Source organism: Melanerpes formicivorus, unplaced genomic scaffold, assembly GCF_026170545.1.
Source record: "Melanerpes formicivorus ecotype bairdi unplaced genomic scaffold, bMelFor1.0.p_v2 SCAF_10, whole genome shotgun sequence".
Taxonomy (NCBI): domain Eukaryota; kingdom Metazoa; phylum Chordata; class Aves; order Piciformes; family Picidae; genus Melanerpes; species Melanerpes formicivorus.
This window is the reverse complement of record NW_027142362.1, coordinates 14,447,650-14,466,832: the sequence shown is the minus strand read 5'-3', so window position 1 is coordinate 14,466,832 and position 19,183 is coordinate 14,447,650. Positions and strand designations below refer to the sequence as shown.

Sequence of the window (19,183 nt, the reverse complement as noted above, 5' to 3'; positions counted from 1 at the left end):
AAAAACTGCTCCATTGTTGACATAATGATGATTTGATCAGGACAAGAGAAATAATGCAAGGTCCTGCTGAACTGTCCAAGAGCCATACAGGTACAGTCAGCCACACTTTCATACTTCGCACAGCACATAATATCCATGCAGGCTGGGTGGCATAAAGGTTAAAAGTAATTTTGGATGCACATAGATTAGAAGAGGAATTTTACTATCAGAGTTCTCTAAAAAAGGCTTGGTTTGCACTCAGGATGGAATAGACAGATGCCAGAGGAAAGCCAATGACATTGTGTGACTGTTGCCAGCTAACTGACACAGCTATTTGCAGAGCATGGCCATACCCAGCTATCAACACGTCCATGTGGACTGCTAGGACAGAGCTCCCTCCACACATGGTCTGCTGCTTGCAAATCACCAAATCACCAAATGGTGGGGGTGGAAAGGGACCTCTTCGGGTGATCTAGTCTAACAACTCTGCTAAAGTAGGTTCATCCAGAGCATATTGCACAGGATCATGTCCAGGTGGGTTTTGAAAGTCTTCTGAGAAGAAGACTCCACAACCTGGCTGGGCAACCTCTTCCAGAGCTCCAGCACCCTCAAAGCAGAGTAGTTTTTCCCTATGCTTAGGTGAAACTTCCCAGGTTCTATTTTGTGCCAGTTGCCCTTTGTCTTATCACTGCGCACCACTGAAAAAGTAACTGACCCTTGTCAGTGAGATGTTCCAGTCCCTTATCTTTGTAACCCTCTGTTGGACTTTCTCCAGTAGTTCCTTGTCTGTCTTGTACTGAAAAGCCCAGAACTGGACCGAATACTTCAGATGTGGCCTCTCTAGGGTAGAAGAGAAGGAGAGCCTCCCCTCAGCTTGCTGCTCACACTCTTCCTAATGCACCCAAGGAACCTTATCAGTGATGCTAATTCTTAAGTCAACAGAAGTCACTGAACTTTTGCAAGAGTCAATATTTTAAGGAGTTCTCAAATAGCACTGTGGGCAAGCAGATAGCCATTTTAAATATAGAGACACTGGAATGGAAGCCCAAGAGCAGGGGGTGCCAGCAGTGATCCGGATTATTTGCTTGTTACCAAATACCCTGCAGCATTACTTCCCAGGTTGTTCAGCTCGGGTCTGACGCAGATAGTGGCAGAACAGCAAACAAGAATTTACAGGATTTTGTAAGCACTGAAATAATTCAAGGAATAAGGAATGAACTGTTTCAGGGCTGTTGTGACTCAGGATTGTAAAAATGAGGACAGTTTACTGTTTAATTACCTGCAAAACCTACCTGAAGGATTGACAAGCACTCGCAAATCTCAGCAACAGAAAAGCAACATGAGTATAAATAAAGAAGATAGGGCAGCGCAGATTTAGTTCAAGGATGCTTTCCCCTGCTATTGAGACCCAGAAATAATCTGCTCTGCAGTGTATTGCTGAATTCTCAGGACTCCAAGTACATTTCTCTGCAGTATATGCACCTGTAGAGTAGGTGATAAAATCCACATTGGAAGACCTTGCTGTCTCTGACTATTGAAGGGGACAGAACAATACAGCAAAAGTAGCTTCAGAGCAACATAGTTCCATGTGGAAGAAAAACCTCTCCAGGAGACAGAACCCTTTCAACCCAAACCATTTTATGTGTTTATGAGAAAGCCCCTTGCCCCTCTCTGTAAAAACATCATAAAAAAAGCTGCTTGTAAACTAATGCCTCCAGGCAACAAGCCAGACTGAAGTGAGAATTCAGCAAAGCTTTAAAAATATGTACCAGTCACACTTCCAAGAACTCATACAGCACAGAAAAAGCAACAGCAAGGCAACAGAAAAACTAAATCAAGGTATACAATTTTAGCTGTGTTCCATGGACTCATTGCTGCGGATACAGGCTATCCTGCTGCTGAGGGGCAGACAAGGTGCAGCAGCAACAGGGACTGCCCAGCTGCCCCACTTCCCAGCTGGTTTGTAGAACCTGACATCCAAACTACAGCCACAGCAGACCAGCTGTGCTCAAGGCAAAGCCTGGTGAAGATGCTGTAATCACACCACAGTGTGGGCAAAGTCTGATATTAATAGCTAAGACTATATATAGCAACTCTTGTTTAATTAAAATTAAATGCAGTTGTGAGGAAGTTAACTGGCCGTGACTGAGAACTCCTGATCAGAACAAACTGTTCAGCCTTACGCCAGCCTGCAATTATTAGATCTCCTGTGACAACAGTGCATGCAAAATGCCCTGCCTTGGTCTTAGTAAGGATAAACATCACCTCTTCTAGCTGAAGTTCTATTTGGAAATTCTGCCCTTCAACCAAAAGCCACATAGAGAAGAAAAGGTATTTTTTAAAAGCCAGATTTCTTATTTACTTTGTTGTTCAATAAGGATGTTTCATTCTACTTCTCAAGAACCTTGGCATGAGACAGTGGTCCCTTCAGCTAGTTTAGAATTTAAGCCTCTTCCATAATTTGTTTTTACAGATAATCTCAGTTGCTAGGTCATAGCCAAAGGGCTACACATGTAACTATCCAATTTTTTCCTTACATGATGGGCATGGCTCGTGAGTGCAGAACAAAAACTACCTTCAACCTGCTGGGAGCATCTTGTGACACCCCACACTTTCTGCAGACTGCTCTCCCACTGCAGGACTCCTGGTTTGCCAGAGCCCAACACCACACTCAGAGCATCTTCATCTTCTAGCAGTACAGTTCACTTTGCATGGTCCTTCTCAGGAAGCACTTTTATTTTCCTTAATTGCCTCCACCTTGGGAATGACTTCTAGTTAATAAACCCAATTGCTTAGCAGTACCTGCTGATGATCTGTGGATGGAGCTTTTTACAGCAGCAGGGTTTTCACCAAGGCAGCCAGCAGCACCTGTAGTGCTGCTTCCTCAGCACCAGTGAAGTGCCACGCTGGATTTCAGCCCAACACTTGACTCTCCTCTTCCTTTTTGTGAGGAAAATGTTCCCTTTACAACACCTGTAGCCTTCTTAATTACTCTTTTCACTGATGTTAAAAAAAAACATAATAAAAAAATCAAGACATTAAAAAAATGTGAAAATACATTTGTACAGGAAGTCTTTTTAAGTGGAATTGTTTCCAGTGTATTTCACACCCACTGCTTTCATTCTATTTCCTCCTCCCTGCAGCACTGTACACAGTCATGTGGCTATGTAAATGCTCACATGCCCTGCACAGGGACATGTGCTGTGTACCTCTCCCCAGGTGATCTTTTTCTACCATATTACTGGAGCAGCTCCTTGTTTCAGCCAAGTTGCAGCTGTGCTACCTGCCAGAGGAGAGAAGGGATGGAAACACTTGGAGGAACTAAGCCACTGTCATGGAAAAAAAGTAGGAGTTTGCCAAAAGACAGTTTCATTATACAGCTAATTAGCTCCCTAAGGAATGGCTCAGACAGGAGGAACTGGAAGAGAAACACATACTGTTCTTAGGGCTTGCTGCAGCAGAGATGGGATCAGCACATTTTGAAACATCCCATAGGAGTTACCTGCTCCTTGTGAAAGTGCTCCAGACAGGCTGTCAGCTAAGGCACCTGCACAGTTACCTTCAGTGTGTTGCCAGCGACACAACAGTGCTCACCTGTGCTCACAGCAGCTTTGCCACTTTCACCCTATGTGTCTAAAAAGCTGATCAACAGTAATGCTCTCTCATACCCTGGAAGACTGGTTACTGCTGCTACTGTAGACTTCAAATTTTTTAGCCACACCACTGCAGAAGATTCTCCTCAATTTATGCTGATGGCACTTGAATCATAGAATCCTAGAATCAGTAAGGTTGGAAAAGACTTCAGAGATCATCAAGTCCAGCCTGTCACCCAACACCTCATGACTAACTAAACCATGGCTCCAAGTGCCACATCCAATTCTTTTTTGAACACCTCCAGGGATGGTGACTCCACCACCTCCCTGGGCAGCACATTCCAGTGGCCAGTTACTCTTTCTGGGAAGAACTTTCTCCTCACCTCCAGCCTAAACTTCCCCTGGCACAGCTTGACATTGTGTCCTCTTGTTCTGGTGCTGGTTGCCTGGGAGAAGAGACCAACCCCCACCTGGCTACAACCTCCTTTCAACCTCCTGAGTTAGTCAGGAGCTGCCTGGAGAGTCTCTTTCAAACTTATTGTGTCTCTGAGTATAATGAGATGCAGAAGAGGAGGATGGCAATACAAGGCCACGGGGCTCCCTACAATCTGCTGAGCTTGGGAGGAGGGAGAGCATGTTCCTTCACTGCCTTTATAGACACTTTTCCTCCAGTGGTGATAAAGCATGTGTCTGGAGCCCTACAGGGCGATAGTTTTTCCTCATTGTTTCACTGCCAGCCTCTGACCCAGAGTGTGATCAAACATGAAATACAATTTATCAAGAACAAGCTCCCTGGGTTGATCACCCTTCTAAATCTCACTTGGACAGAAGTGTAGTTCTGGAGTCTCCTTCCAGGGGACTGCCTGCCCAGAACCACTTCCAGGGTAGCCTACACAGCAGCTTCTCCTGCTCCCTTGAGCACTTTGTCTCAGGGAGCGCAGGCAAGCAAACCTACCTTCACCACAGACCTGCATTACGGCAGCAGCTCTTCACCTTCCACAGAACCACTAGCACCAAAACACAGCAGTCATTGTTGCTGGCCATGTTTTTATTTGTTTTTCAAAGATTTGAACAGGGGAGCCAATGATACATCCAGTATTTAAAAAAAAAATAAAATAAAATCAGAAGGTAAAACAAATTTTCAGAAGACTGAGATGCTACATGCTATATTTAACCTAATTTTTATTCATGCTTGCTTTGGGGGGGGGGGGGGGGGTGGGAGCGGGACAGGAATCATTCAGTAAAAACATACAGTAAAAACAAAATGTCTCACCATATAGAACTTTTAACCTACAGTAATGTTGTACCTTAATTATTTCCATGCACACAACTAACATTACAAAATCGTTTAAGAAACAAAAATGAACACAATTAAGACTTCTAGGAGCATCTGGTAATAAAGCAAGTCTAATTTCTTTTGTAGAGATCAAGCACCTCCAATTACAAATTCGTATACACAGTGAGTGCTTTACTTGAAATGAAAACTAGGAGGATAAAAAAAAACCCAAAAAGTTAAAATAATGTTAAAATCAGGAACCAAAAACTGTATTGGATAGCCTCAGAACAAGCCGTGTTAATATACATCCAGCTATGTAGGCAATAAAAACCATAGTGCTAACAAAACCTTTCTGTCCGAGAAAAGTAACTCCAAAGTTAAGTTGGCTTTCTATAATTACAGAAATATACTTATTTGCTAAAATAAATAAAAGTGCTGCATATTAAACACTTCACTCTAAAGAATGCATACCAGAACATTTATAAATATTGAAGGATTTTTCTGTTTCTTTTTTTTTCTTTCTTTTCCCAATAAGAATAAGCTACTACAATAATGCTGGCTAAATAGAAGTGCATAATGAGAAGCACTATGGGTGGTTAACGTTTTGCCACATACTGCTGTTACCTTGAGGTAGATAACACATGCGTACCAAGTTCTGCATTCGCCTCCGTTGCTGCTGGTATCATGTGTCTAAGAAATGTTGTACAGTATGAAAAACCGCTAAGAGACGCATGGATGGAAAGAAAACCGGTCGGGGGCGGGGAAAAAATAGAGATCTTCATGCAATTATGTACAGTCTCACTGTGTAAATTTCAAGGCAAGGTTCTTTTTTTTGTTTTGTTTTTTTTTTTTCCTGCAAAACATGGACACTGTTTTACTGAGAGAGATTTTTTGTGTGTGTGGTTTTTTGTTTTGTTGTTTGTTTGTTTGTTTTTTACTTGGTTTAGTGCATTTTCTTCTTGTTACCTCCTGCGTTTTGCATTATTTTGCTCTATTCATTCATCGTGTGCAAACGACATGCCAGTTTAAAAAAAAAAATAAACAAGAACAAAACAACCCAAACTAACTCAGGTAATGGAAAGGAATTCTGGATTGTAAAAACAATGGTAAACAGAAGAGCTAAGGAAATCCATACCAAAATTACGCCGTCTGATTCAAGTAAAAAAAAAATGACTTACACTAGTAATAAAAAAAAAAGACAAACACATCTCATGAATATAAAAGAAATGTCTGCTGAGTGTTTTTGTTGGTTTTGTTTTTTGTTTGTTTTCAGTTTAGATGTTTCAGAATGCTGCTGTATGTTTTGTGGGGAATCTGGGGAGATGATTTCATAGCAGAAGGCGTTAACGTGGCCTGTATAGATTTCAGTGGCGAACCAACCGGGCTGTGAAACTGAGGAATACCTATAGCCTCAAGCTGCTTGTTGAAGAGGAGTTCTCCACTGTTACTGAGAAAGCTCTCTTCTCTTTCCTTCTCCCCAAGCTTCCCCTCTTCTACTGGCTCAGGTTCTAGCATTTCAGCATCTTCCTTCTTACTAAAGAATTTGTCCAAATAACTGGTGTAAGTATTTTCTTTTTCAGCTTGCTCATCTTTCCTTACTTCACAACAAAACTGGTCTATGAGGAAGCACTCCTCCCCGCTACTCACAAACTGGCTGTCCCAAGACGTTTGGTACAGAGCTTCTAACTGTGCCAAATTAGCCATTCCCTTCTCCTGCTTCTCTCTGCTTACTGACTTTGATATTAATCCTTTCAACTCTATTTGAGACACCGAGCTATTCAAGTCATTTAATTTATCAACATCAGTAGACTCGTGTTGTAAACTAAGCTGAATGGTTTCCGCTATAAACGAATCAAAGTCAAATCCTTGATTCTTCTCCCTTTCTTTTTCAACAAGTTGCTGTGATGCTTCCTCAAGCGCTATCTGAGCTTTCACCAACCCATTCTTTTCACATTTAGACTTTCCTTTCTTATCAGACTTTTCTTTGCTCTGTTCCTTCCAGTTTGAAAGATCTATAATAAGCTTGGGCTCATAGTAATGGTTAACTTCACTGTCTCGCCAAACTAAATTATCTAGGTATGAAGATGACCTCATTTTGTAATTACATGTGTGACTACATTCCAGATCACAATATTTGTTTTCATGGTGATCTGAATACTGCCAGCAAGGCTCTGTAGAGAAGTGGGTGTCAAAGGCAGGATCCTCCAGGTATTTTTCACGATCTCCATCCAAATATTTGCGAGGATCTACTTGCACTTCTTCCTCATCGGTAACATCAGAAAGAGCCCTTGGATCACGCTGAACTTCATCAGCTTCATAGTTATTATGAATAGGCCAGTCGTGGTCTGAAAATTGACTTTCATGGTATCTGCAAAACAATTTCCTATGTGTTACCAGCCAAACAAAAACCAACAGACTTCTAGCTCCCAAAACAGAGACAGTTTAGAAATACCCTTACATAATGAAGATAATTCAACTCGGGTAAAAGTTTTTACTCAATTCAACCGACTATCTCTTCCAGATTTTACATTTAATCTGGCACAAAGCAATCCTCATAAGCACATCTGGAAGATTTAAGTCCAAAACTACATTTTACAGAACTCTTCTTTCATGTGTTTTTAACAGACTTTAAATGACTACTGTAAATCTCATGACAACTCTATGTGCTAAGCATTCAAGAAGACAATCATACTTAAAACTGTCTTCATTAAAAGTTTGGGTTTTTAAACAAATACTTCAGGGAGGGGTGGAAAAAAAAAGTAATGGAGAGATTAACTTTAGACTCTAGAGCATGGACTGCAATTCAGGAATGCATCAGGATATCCAAGTCAGTTTAATGAATTTCAAACCAAATGGCAATGTACTGCCTGTAAGGGAAAAATTGATTCTCAGCTCAACTGAAGTAGTAACAAACAGAAGAGGAAATGAAGCAACATTACTTCAAAGACACAGCCATCCAGTTATGCTGCATGCCACAGTAAGTGATAAATTTACCTTTCCCAATTATAAATATGGCTGTGACTTTCATCCATCAGCAGAATATCATCAACCTCATCTTCAATGTGAAAAGGATGACTTGAAATAGGCTCATCCGTTGGAAAGGAATAAATGCTCATATAAGGATGTGACAAAGCTTCTTCTGCTGTCAATCGATCCATAGGACTAAATGTCAAAATTTGCTCCAGGAAGTCCAGTGCTGTGGAGAAAAAGTGATCATTAAATAAGGAGAAAAACAGCATTTCAGACACCTAGAATTCAAGATTAATGAGCACTGCTCTGCTCTACAGGCACACATTAGCTTAAAAGTAGCCACCTGTGAAGGATCGTCTACTGAGAGCTCGCTGCCCAATCTGTGTTCTGCAGCCATAGGAAAGCTGGAAGAGTAGAAGTCAAATCTAAGAACAATAATTGAACTTACATCAGCAAAACACATGAAGAGAGAGTAATTCAAGCTGAATTGGTATGTACCAACTGCTACAAGGAAACACTGCTGTCAGTTTGGTCAAGGCATTTAATAGCTGCTTTACACTGACTCCATTCCAGTATTCCCTTTATATTTAGAAGGCCAGTGTCTCACAAGAGATCAATTCCAGGGCACAGAGGTCTGGCAGAGATTCACAATTCTACTCCAAAGACAATCAAGCAGCTATCATGTTATCAGTTTTTATTACAGCAGAAGACAATCCTTTTTCAGAGGATGCACAGACTTTTCCAACTGAAGCTTGCTTTTAACAATCACACACACTAAAGCTGTTCACTGCTTGGATTTTGAAATACAGGAAGGATTTTTTTATTCTGAATTACTTACCTTCAGGACTGATGCCTGGAAGCAACTGAGTTAAAGGTTTGTGTGGCTCAGTCATATCATTTCTAATGTAAACTGGAATTACGTTGAGAAGCTCCTGACGGTCCTCCTCATGTACAACAGGAATTGATTCTAGAATCAACTGCATCTGTTCAAGTTCATGCGCACCTAAGCACGAAAAGAGAAAACACAAGCTGCCATTTCAACTTGAAACCCATCTCATCCCTGTACACAAAAGGCACATCAACCTTTTGTGCTATGAGCAGCTATTTTCAGTAAGCTACTATCTCCTACAGAGGAAAGGCTGAAATTCTACAATTAAATGATAATAAATCTGAAGAGCTCTCAGAAATGCTGTAGCGTACAAAGAATTAGAGCTGCTACGCAGATAAAGCAACCTAACCACAAGCTTTTGCAGGGATGCCTTCATCAAGAATGAGGTACATAACAAAAAGATAGGGTGTTGCTGTAATGTACCATGTATTGCAATCCTCCCCTCAGTTTATTGTCTACCTCAGTTTATTGTTCAGCTCCAAGAAGCATGCAGCACCTGAGAGATTCAACTAGCAGATGAAACTGTACAGGATTATTTGCGTGACAGTGATCCCCTCCCTCACCAAGCAGCTCTGGGGAATCATCAGTGATACTGATGCATGTGACATTAAACACAAGAACAAATGGGGCTGTAGACTGTACTATCAGCTCACTTCAGCAGTCTGCATGGCCATCTGCACTGGACATCCTACCATACATCTCCCAGATGACTTAGAAGCTGAGGCAAAGGCACTACAGAAAATCTGATCAAGACCTACATTTCCCAAATCAATCACCACTGCCTTGTGTTCACTTCTTTGCTGGACTGAAAAGGCTGTTTTGTTCTCCTACTTCAGACTACTACTAATTAATTAATGCAATCTATCAGCTGTTACACTGTCTGTAATTTGCTGCGAAAAACAGATTCTACTGTATCATTATTTCCACCCTAAAGCCTAATGGCATTTCTTTCCATTATAAGTGAAATGAGGATTTAAAAATACTCATTTAGAAGAAAGAATTAGAAAAGTTGTTTTGAACGACTGTTTAATTCCTCTGCCTCAGCTTCCCCTCCCTCCTTCACCCCAGGTATTCCACAATTTCAACGTAGATGCTTCCTTCCCATTCTCATCAGCTTTCCAGACAGCAGGATTCCTAAGGGATGGTTCAGAAATAGACAGGAAGTTGCAGATTAACTAAAATCAAGCCCTCCAAACAGCTCTGTAAAAGAATTTTATCTGGAGTCTCAGGACAGGGTAGCTGTCACATTGCCAACCATTTTTCCTCTCCAAATGCAAGATGTTAAATCCTTACATCAGAAAACTGTGGCAGTCTTAAGTTTTCAGAGGGACACATGCACATCTAAAAATATTTCACTAGACACCTACACAATGCAATTAGGGCACAGAAGCTTAAAAACTTCAGATTTTGGCGACTGAGTTTAAACCCCCCCAATTTCTAACTCACTGTGCAGCTATTAGACCGACAACATCTTCTGGAAAATACCAATGCTACTCAAAAAACAACCACCACCGAACAGACAAAATGGCAGTGATTGCAATCAAGCTGTGCTGTGTGCTGGGATCTGCAGACTTTTTCCCACTGCCTCACTATTTTGTAACAGAAGTCCTTGATGCAGTGGAAACTTAATAAATCTCTTATCAGTTGAGCATTTAATACACTGGGGACATTACTCTGATGGTTAGTAACTCAAAGAGTTGGCAACTCTCTGCAGTTAAGATAATGCTATTTGCATATTAATCACTCATTTCTATAAAATAATGACTTCAAGGTGACAGCATTCCACTAATAGCACTTAATGGGGAAAAAGCTCTCAATGTCATTACCTTGATGTACGAGGCCAAGAACTACAGCAGAGATGTGCCTTTAGTCCACATGCACCTAAACGAATGTGAACTTTGAAATGCAAGCTCGGTTCTTAGAGAATTTATCCGTATTACTCCAGTAATTTAGACCAATGGGAGCAAACCCAAGAGCAAGTTTGAAAGAGACAGCTGCTGCTGAGGCCTCAAGGTGCACACAAAACAAGGATTTCAGGGGTTTACTCTAGACTAGCTTATTTCCTCCCATGGACTGAAAGCCTCTCAGCAGGTGGAGCACAATGGGCAATCTTCTAAAGAGCAAATGGCAATTTTATCTAAAAAGATTCTATAGTTTGTGCATGGAGTTAGCTCAGCAATGCAGCATGGGATAGCTATCAAGACTACTTCAAAAATTTGCTCCTGACCACAACACTAATGTGGATACACCAAATGAGACCAGAACATTGTTTCCTACCTTACCAGAAACACTTGGAGGTTACACATTTCCCTTGGTATGCCACACTAAACTTTAAATCTTAGTCTTGCTTATATCACTGAAACAAAGGTCAGGTCAAAGAGTCTAGTTTTGACAAAAAAAATTGAGAATGGGGGGAAAAAAAGTCTACTTGTTCATAACTTAAAATATAGAGAAGAACAAAGTGATTGGGTTGTCTACATTAAAAAAAAAATCTTTATGAATGACACCCAGAGCATTCATAATCCTCAAATACTCCCTGGACACACACACACACACAACAAGAACAAAACCTAAACCTAACACACATGTATTCTGAACACTACTAACATATTCAATAAATTCAACTTAACCTAGTTACATACAGGAGGTTATAGACAGGCAGAGGTTGGTCTCCTCTCCCAGGCAACCAGCACCAGAACAAGAGGACACAGTCTCAGGCTGCACCATGGGAGGTTTAGGCTGGAGGTTAGGAGGAAGTTCAACACAGAGTGATTGCCCATTGAAATGGGCTGCCCGAGGAGGTAGTGGAGTCACCGTCACTGGAGGTGTTCAGGAGACTTGACAGGGTGCTTGGTTGCATGGTTTAGTTGATTAGGTGGTGTTGGATGATAGGTTGGACGCGATGGTCTTGAAGGTCTCTTCCAACCTGGTTTATTCTATTCTACTCTCTTCTAGATGAGTAACTAATTAAATTGTGATGTTTATGTAAACACACACTGGTATGAATAACAAAACCTGAAACATCTTCTGGTTTACAAATACACCAATTTATACTGCAAAACATCCTGATAATTAATTCCTACTAATATTAGCCATTAACCAAGATACCTAAGCAGAACCACCCCTTTTAGGAATACACACATTTTTATTCTACCCACCTGCAAAGAGGGTTTTCCCAGTCAGCATTTCAGCAAAGATGCAACCTGCAGCCCACATGTCGATGGCTTTAGTGTAGTTGTTAGGAGAAAGCAAAAGACGGGGCGATCTGTACCATTTAGTAACCAATCCTTCAGAAAGATGGCCCTAATGAAATCAATTCAAAAAAAAAGGAGCTAACTTAGACTTTTAAGAGGTATGGTTTTTAATTATTTATTTCTTACTTTTTAATGTACTCCTACAAGATTTTTTGGCCCCAAGGTCCAAAGGAGGCACATTGTACTGTCCCACTAGCCCCCCTTCTGCCTTTCGAAATGGATCAGTAATGCTTTATGAGAGGAGAGCAACAATACAGTAGACACTGCTTATTAAATGAGGCAGTGCAGCAAAACTTTCCTATTCCCAGATGCCAAATAAATGCAGAGACAATAATGAACTCTCTTGTGAAATCATCTAAACCAAGATGACAGTATCTGTCAGTCCCAGCAAGCATCCCCACTTGCATGCTATGAAATTGCCACTTACAAAACTAAGCTAAGGCTTCTATAGGTATGACTCTAAATGTTGGATTTAATATCTCAGGTTCCACTCTCACTGTGAAAAATCTGCTTTCCTGAACACATCTAGTAAAGAAAAGAGTTTTTTTCATGCTTGCAGTAGTCCTATCTGAGACAAAACAGGTAATCCAGAGATCCGTTTCACTCTGTCTGCAAGCATTCCAGTTCTGCTGTATGATCACTAACACGACACCCCACCTGCTAATGAAGCCTTCCACAGACTATCTACCTTTGCAGAAGGAGACAAGAGGCTATTTTAAGATGGCTCAGTTGTCAGTGTACCCACTATTCACATACCTTGTGGGAATAATGAGGATCCATGATTCGTGCAAGACCAAAGTCACCAATCTTCAGCACCAAGTCTTCAGTATTAATGAAAAGATTAGCTGGTTTGAGATCTCTATGCAGAACATTTGCAGAGTGAATATACTTGAGCCCACGTAGCAGCTGGTACATGAAGAGTCTGGCATGATCTTCCAGTAAAGGGCCTTGCTCTAGCAGATTAGCCAGATCTGTCTCCATGTATTCCTGGACAATGTAAACACAGTTCAATTCTGTAAGGGAGCCCACGTCATCTGTTAAGTGGCTTCCACTAGGACCAAGAATTTCAAATACTTTGACAATGTTATCGTGGTCAAGCCTTCTAATAATTTTGATCTCACGTAGAGCATGTTTAACACTCTGAGGATCTGTAAGGACAATTTTCTTGACAGCCACTCTTTTGTCACAGTCATTATCGACAGCAGAAAAAACTAAGCCGTTTCCACCACAGCCCAGTGGTTTTAAGTCCATGTATCGAGAGCCCAGATCAAAACCATGAATGTTCATGAGACTTTCAAATTTTTCTGCCATTTTCAAACTCTTTACGCTTCTTTTTCCTCAAACTACTAAGCTTCTGTAAACACGCAGAGACACTTCCACTGGTATCTGAAGGAAAGGTCTTACAGAAAGGGAGAAGAAACACTTGGCTTTGACTGCAAGATGGTTTCTTGACACTCTCATTTCATTATAAGCCAGCCAGGCCTGTTGTGTCCCCTTGAATTTAGAGCCTGTAAGCTCTAGAACTCAAACTGAGCGTAAGATAGAAAGATTGCAGCATTCATAGTTCAAGAAAGGTGCAGCATTTCTGCAGACATTAAAGAAAATACTCACAAGAAACTCAAACGGAATGAAATGACATACTATGCACTCAGCTCTATTGTGCTAAACTGGTTAACATTTAACAAAAGTGTGAATAAATATGCACATAATAGGCTTCTATTAACATCCTCCTCCTCACAGTGCAGATACATTCAGTGTTGGACTGGTCCTGAGCAGCGTCATTCTATGGTGCTGGTAAGCACTACTTCTTTTTCTTCTGTCTTCCTCCTTTTTCTCTCCTTTGTTTACAGTCTAGTTAAACAGGAAACTGGCAGCTCTTGATTTACAAAAGATGCCTTCTGCTAATGATCAGGTGGCTCCAGCTCACCACAATCACAATCAAAGCTACCATCCATTTTACTCCGTGACAACCTGAAAAGGAGAGAAAAAATACATTAGTATTCCAGTACGTACAGGAGTTTTCCTCCTCCCACAACTCATTACATTATCCTAAATATATAGCTGATTTGTTGTCCATTTACAAAAGAAGCCATCACAAAAGCTAAACTAACTAGAAATGACATATATTTTTCATACTTGTAGAGGAAAACTGACAACAATCACCAACCATCATATCTAAATATATCTTGTGACAATTTCAGATATAATTAAGAATATAAGGCACACCATGAACTATCCTACTGAATCTTAATAAGCAAGGGAGTATCAGAGAAAACTTGGTAATTCACCAATACTGTCGTTAAGAGACAAGTCAGAAACAAGAGCCTATACCTCAGTCCTTATTTTTAGGATAATTCTTTCCACTGAACTTTTACTCACAGACAAAAATGAGGGTTGTAAGTATTTCACCATAATAAGAGATATCTGGGTACTGTTCACATGAAGTGGGTACAGTTTGTGCTCTCCTAGTAGTTATTAACTTTCCAGAATATACAGCATCTGTCCAATGCTATTTAAATTCTTTGGACATTGGGCAGTTGACTAACATCTCAAATGATAATTTTACCTCTATAGCCTCATCATTACAGGAATCATAGGGGAACTCCTATATATTAGCCAAATATTATTACTTTTTCCATTAATTCTACATTTATCCAACCTAGATTAGAGGCAAAGCTACCAACAAGTAGATTTTACACAGCAACTGATATATTCTATAACCAATTTCATTAACACACAGGCACTTTCAGACATCATTTACTTTTTAATAGTCTAACACACACAGCTACTACTTATGAAAACAAAAGTGGTAATTTTTTCAGTGTTTTCCCATTTGCAACAGCAAAATGTAGTCATAAAACCCACACTTTGCATTTTTGCACGACATCCTCCTTTCTTTTAAAAGCATCACAATGCCACAAAGAGGAGTCAGAGGAGAACCTTACACAGGGTGGTTAGGTTTGGGCAGTTCTGTTACAAGGTGCTTGTATGTGCTTCCCCAACAACTATAGGTCACATCCAACCACTAAATGTCTTAACATTCAATCTTAGATTAACATTTCAGCTCTTCACCCAGATCTCTAAATAAATGTAAAGTTCTCCAAACTACCCTAACACTTCAGAGACAATTGTATGCGAGTACTTTCCCTTAAACTGTGCTAACACTACAGTGGGACAACAGGGACCAAGCAAAACAAGTCTCCTTGCTCCTAACAGGGCAGTAAAAGCAGCTGACAAAATATTAACATATACTAAATAATGGCCTTGATTCACTACAGTAATCAGAATTACAGAAACTATTAAAAAAAAAAGCCATCACACTGGCAAACAAACAACTGTTCCAACACATGGCACTATCACCATTCCTTAGGCTCAAGCCTGACTACCACCAAGACACACAGTCCCCATGCCCTGGCTCCCTCCTGCCACACACCACCTGCCTCCAGGTATTTGGAGAGCCATGTGACAAACACAGGAAAAAGAAGGAAGAACAAGGTATCCTCTGCTGGGTTCTTCTTTTTAAATATAGATCACCAAATGGATTATTTCTGAAATGAGCAGCACCGAGCTGCTCTACCGAGAAGGATGATTTTTCAGAGCTTTCTTTACTTGGTACGCGTAACTATTGCCTTGAGATTCCTTTCTTTGCACACTGCCAAGAATCCTAATTTTAGACTGTTATAAGGGTTATTATAACCTTAGTGCAAACATAATGGATTAACACTGTTACTTTTCCCAAACTGCCCTGTATTCTTATCAGTATTGAGAGACTGGTGTGAGGACCCTTCTTTTAATACCCATGAATTTACTTGAAGAACAAATATAAAATTTATCCTAGAGTTAATCAGCACAACATCAGGCACTATCCAACTCTTTGTTCACAAATATAAAAAGTTAAAAGTTAGAGGCTAGGCTTTTGGATATTATAAGCCCTAGAATATTTCCTCATTCAAATGTACCACTGTCAGGGTCACTCATTCTGAGTTTACATCACCCCAGACCATTTTCCTTTTGTTTCCCACCCCCCAAAAACACTTATGGAAATTAATTTCTGTAGCTTACAGTAATACTGTAATAATACATTAACTCCAGGTCCAAGGCCTCTGTTCAAGTACCCTGCAATAAGCTGTATTGTACATCCTTGGGACCATCTAAACTCAGTTGTATTCTTTCCCATAATTAGGCTTATTGTTTCACATTGCTGATGTCTTCAATATGCAACCATACCAAATTGGTTTGGACCAGCTGGGTGGCACATCTGGAAACTCTTTTAGCTAGTTCTATTAAACAGCACAGGAACAGAGTCAAAAAGATGCCCATCAGTAGCAAGGAGTAAGATCTCCGTAACTCGGATCTTAGCCCTTACCACCATGACTAAACAAAGGCAGTGGCATAAGCACAACATGAAAGCAGTAATATTACTGCTTCAAGGAGAAAGGGAGCTACGGTCCACTTGTTTAGTGAAGTAACAGTCCTAAAGTCATCTTTCTGTATCTCAGATGATTTCTAATCATCAGCTTACACTGTATCTTTCCACTAGGTGATTGCTAACTACAGTGCTTTCAGTAAGTATGTAATGATTTTCAGAATCAATGATTTAGATAAGAACACAAATGTTGACAACGTCAGCAGCCTACTGCAGCCTTCAATTTGACCTGATCCTGCTACAAGCTTCCTACGTAACTATGAGCAAATGACTTAATCCCAAAGCCACAAAAAGCAGGGCCTAGCTATCACTCAAACAGGATCAAGTCCTAGGAAGCTGACCAGGAGGCACCCTACCTACCAAACAGAGACATACCTCACATAGATACAGTGAGGACAGTTATAAATTGTCCTAGCAAAATGTTCCACTATTAAAACAAATTAAGTTCAGTAATCAAGAATGATATTTTGCTTACTGACACTGAAAATTCTACTTTGGAATTTTAACAGATGACAATGCTGTAGCAGGTTCACATATTCTTGTATAAGCAAAAAACCACACTTCTAAACTAACCCCACAAATGAACTACACTTACTTCCTCTTTCACATTAACACCTCACATCTTTCACTATGCTGCTTCCATCTCTCACCTAGAATGGCCCTTGGTGCCCCTCACTGCCATTGCCCCATGGTGAGCTGGCTCCTCTGCCAGGACTGAAGTGCCCAGAGCACAGCCCTGGCCAGCACCAGAGCAGCAGCTGAACTAGTTTCCCCATCCACGAGTTAATAGCAAACAGACATTTAAGATAAATAGTCCTGTGGACCAGAAGCAGACAGAGGCGATGGAAAATGTTAACCCCAAACTTCCTATCATGGTGACTAATTTCTTGAAGGGTAATCAGCTACAAGAAATCCAGGCTCTTCCCAAGCCAAAAGAAGCTCAAAGTAAAAAAATTAGAAAATTCTTGTACTCATTCTGTTTAACTTTGGAAAATAATGAGGTGGGCTTTTAAAACACTAACACTTAAAAAAATGACACCAACACCTGGTTTATACAGTTTCAGTTTCAATGAAAGTCATAACCATCAGCCCAACTGTCTTGAAAACACACCCTAAACAAAGGAAAACAACAAATTCCTCTTCAGCTGGGCAGCATGCTCTAACCACTTGAAACACATGATAGACAACAGCATTAAAAAGGGAGGTTTATCACCCCAATTTGTGTCAAATTTGTGCAGGCACTGATGCTTTAATTTAGGCTATCACCTTCCAAAGACTTCCAGGCTTTTTTAAGTGATACTTCTATTCCTTCCTCCCATGATGTTTAAAGAAGAAAACCCAAAGATCCTAGTTTTCTACGTGGTTTACAACCATGCTTTTGAATTAGATCAGATCTTGGTAGAGGACAACAGAAGTGACCCACAGAAGGGCTGTCATCTTTGAAATTATTCCTAATGCTGGCAGACATCATCACACATGCCCAGCATCATGCATTATGCAAGAAGCCCCTTCAGTTCATGCTCAACTTCTGCACGTGGATTTATCAGTTTTCAGGAAACAGGATGTGCACTGAAACAGTCATGTATGAGATGTTTACTTTTTCAGAAACACAAACAAGATGGAAGGATACCAGTTAATTTGATTATGCAGACCACATAATGATCAAATCATTACTCACATGAGAAAGACCAAGAATGACTAATGACATATTATACAACCTGATAAGTACTATCCTTTTGACTATAAAAATACGGGGCACACAAGTATTTTTTTAGCTCAGCCACGTTGCAGTCAGTAGGCAGAGTGAGTCATCGTCCAACTCACGAAACTGCTGCTTTTCTAAAGCCTCCTACTTGCTCCTCACACTGTTTAGGGAACTCTGTGATGGCAGTCAGCAAATATTACTATTAGTTTTATTAATCTTTGTAAGGATCTGTAAAAGTACACAAAAACCCAGTGCATTTTTCTGTATCATAAATGAAAACGGATCAGTTCTCTCTTCAGGTGATTTAAGGAAAACTCACCACTGAAGATGTCTACCATCAGCTAATCACTGCCTTCTGCACCTCTGCAGACCTGCTACTGTTGGCTGTTTCACTGAACAGTTAACCAGTCAAGAGTGAATTGAAGAATAAGACCGCACAAAGCAAGGACTCAGCCTGAGTGCAAGGCTGAAATGAAAGTTCCCCTTTTTCGCTTTACAGCACACATTTTCTAAACCCGATTACCAAACTAAAATCTACCTCTACCTTCAGGCACCACTTTCTGGACTTTGTAACTGGTGTATAAACACATCACGCAGTCATAATGTTACTTATACGTACACAAATCTATACATATAGATACGCGCACATATATATGAATATAAATACAGAAATGTTCATATTTCTGTATGAATATAACTATATTAATATATAAAAAGCTACTGGCAACAGTGCTTTTACCAACGTGCGCACCACATACACGACAACAAGCCAACCGTTTCCTTTTCCACGATGCAATTAACACAGCCGTTGTCAAGCCGATCCTAAACGGCACTGAATTGTCTGAAGAGACACTCATCATACAGCAGCCAAGCGTGTGTGTTCTCCCCGCCTGGCCAAGGGTATCTCCTTTTGCAAGCCCTGAAAGTCCTGCAGCTTCACGTCAAGCTATTTTCACCGTGATTTTAAGCTACTTAGAAAAGCATTAGGTCACTTTTTCCACAGAAGGTGCCTGCGGGTACTGGGGAGTCTGCGGACGCCCTGGCAGCAGGGCCGTGCGTGCGGTACCCGGCCCCGTGTCACCGGCACAGCG

General features: G+C 40.6%; 1 protein-coding gene across 8 annotated transcripts in view; it reads right to left on the bottom strand.

Annotated features, from left to right (window-relative positions):
- Positions 1-4,599: 4,599 nt before the first annotated feature.
- The window catches only part of MAPK6 (mitogen-activated protein kinase 6), an 82,938-nt gene continuing 68,354 nt past the window's right edge, over positions 4,600-19,183 (bottom strand). For 7 of the 8 annotated variants that reach the window (XM_068143836.1, XM_068143842.1, XM_068143838.1 and 4 more), the window contains 5 exons: positions 12,718-13,932; positions 11,866-12,010; positions 8,657-8,821; positions 7,843-8,044; positions 4,600-7,216 (listed from right to left, as the gene is read on the bottom strand). In XM_068143836.1, coding sequence (XP_067999937.1) covers positions 6,118-7,216; positions 7,843-8,044; positions 8,657-8,821; positions 11,866-12,010; positions 12,718-13,272 — 2,166 coding nt within the window. In that variant the 5' untranslated portion in view covers positions 13,273-13,932 and the 3' untranslated portion in view covers positions 4,600-6,117. Of the gene's footprint in view, positions 7,217-7,842; positions 8,045-8,656; positions 8,822-11,865; positions 12,011-12,717; positions 13,933-18,850; positions 18,968-19,183 lie in introns of those variants that run through there. The other variant, XM_068143840.1, reaches the window with a different exon arrangement.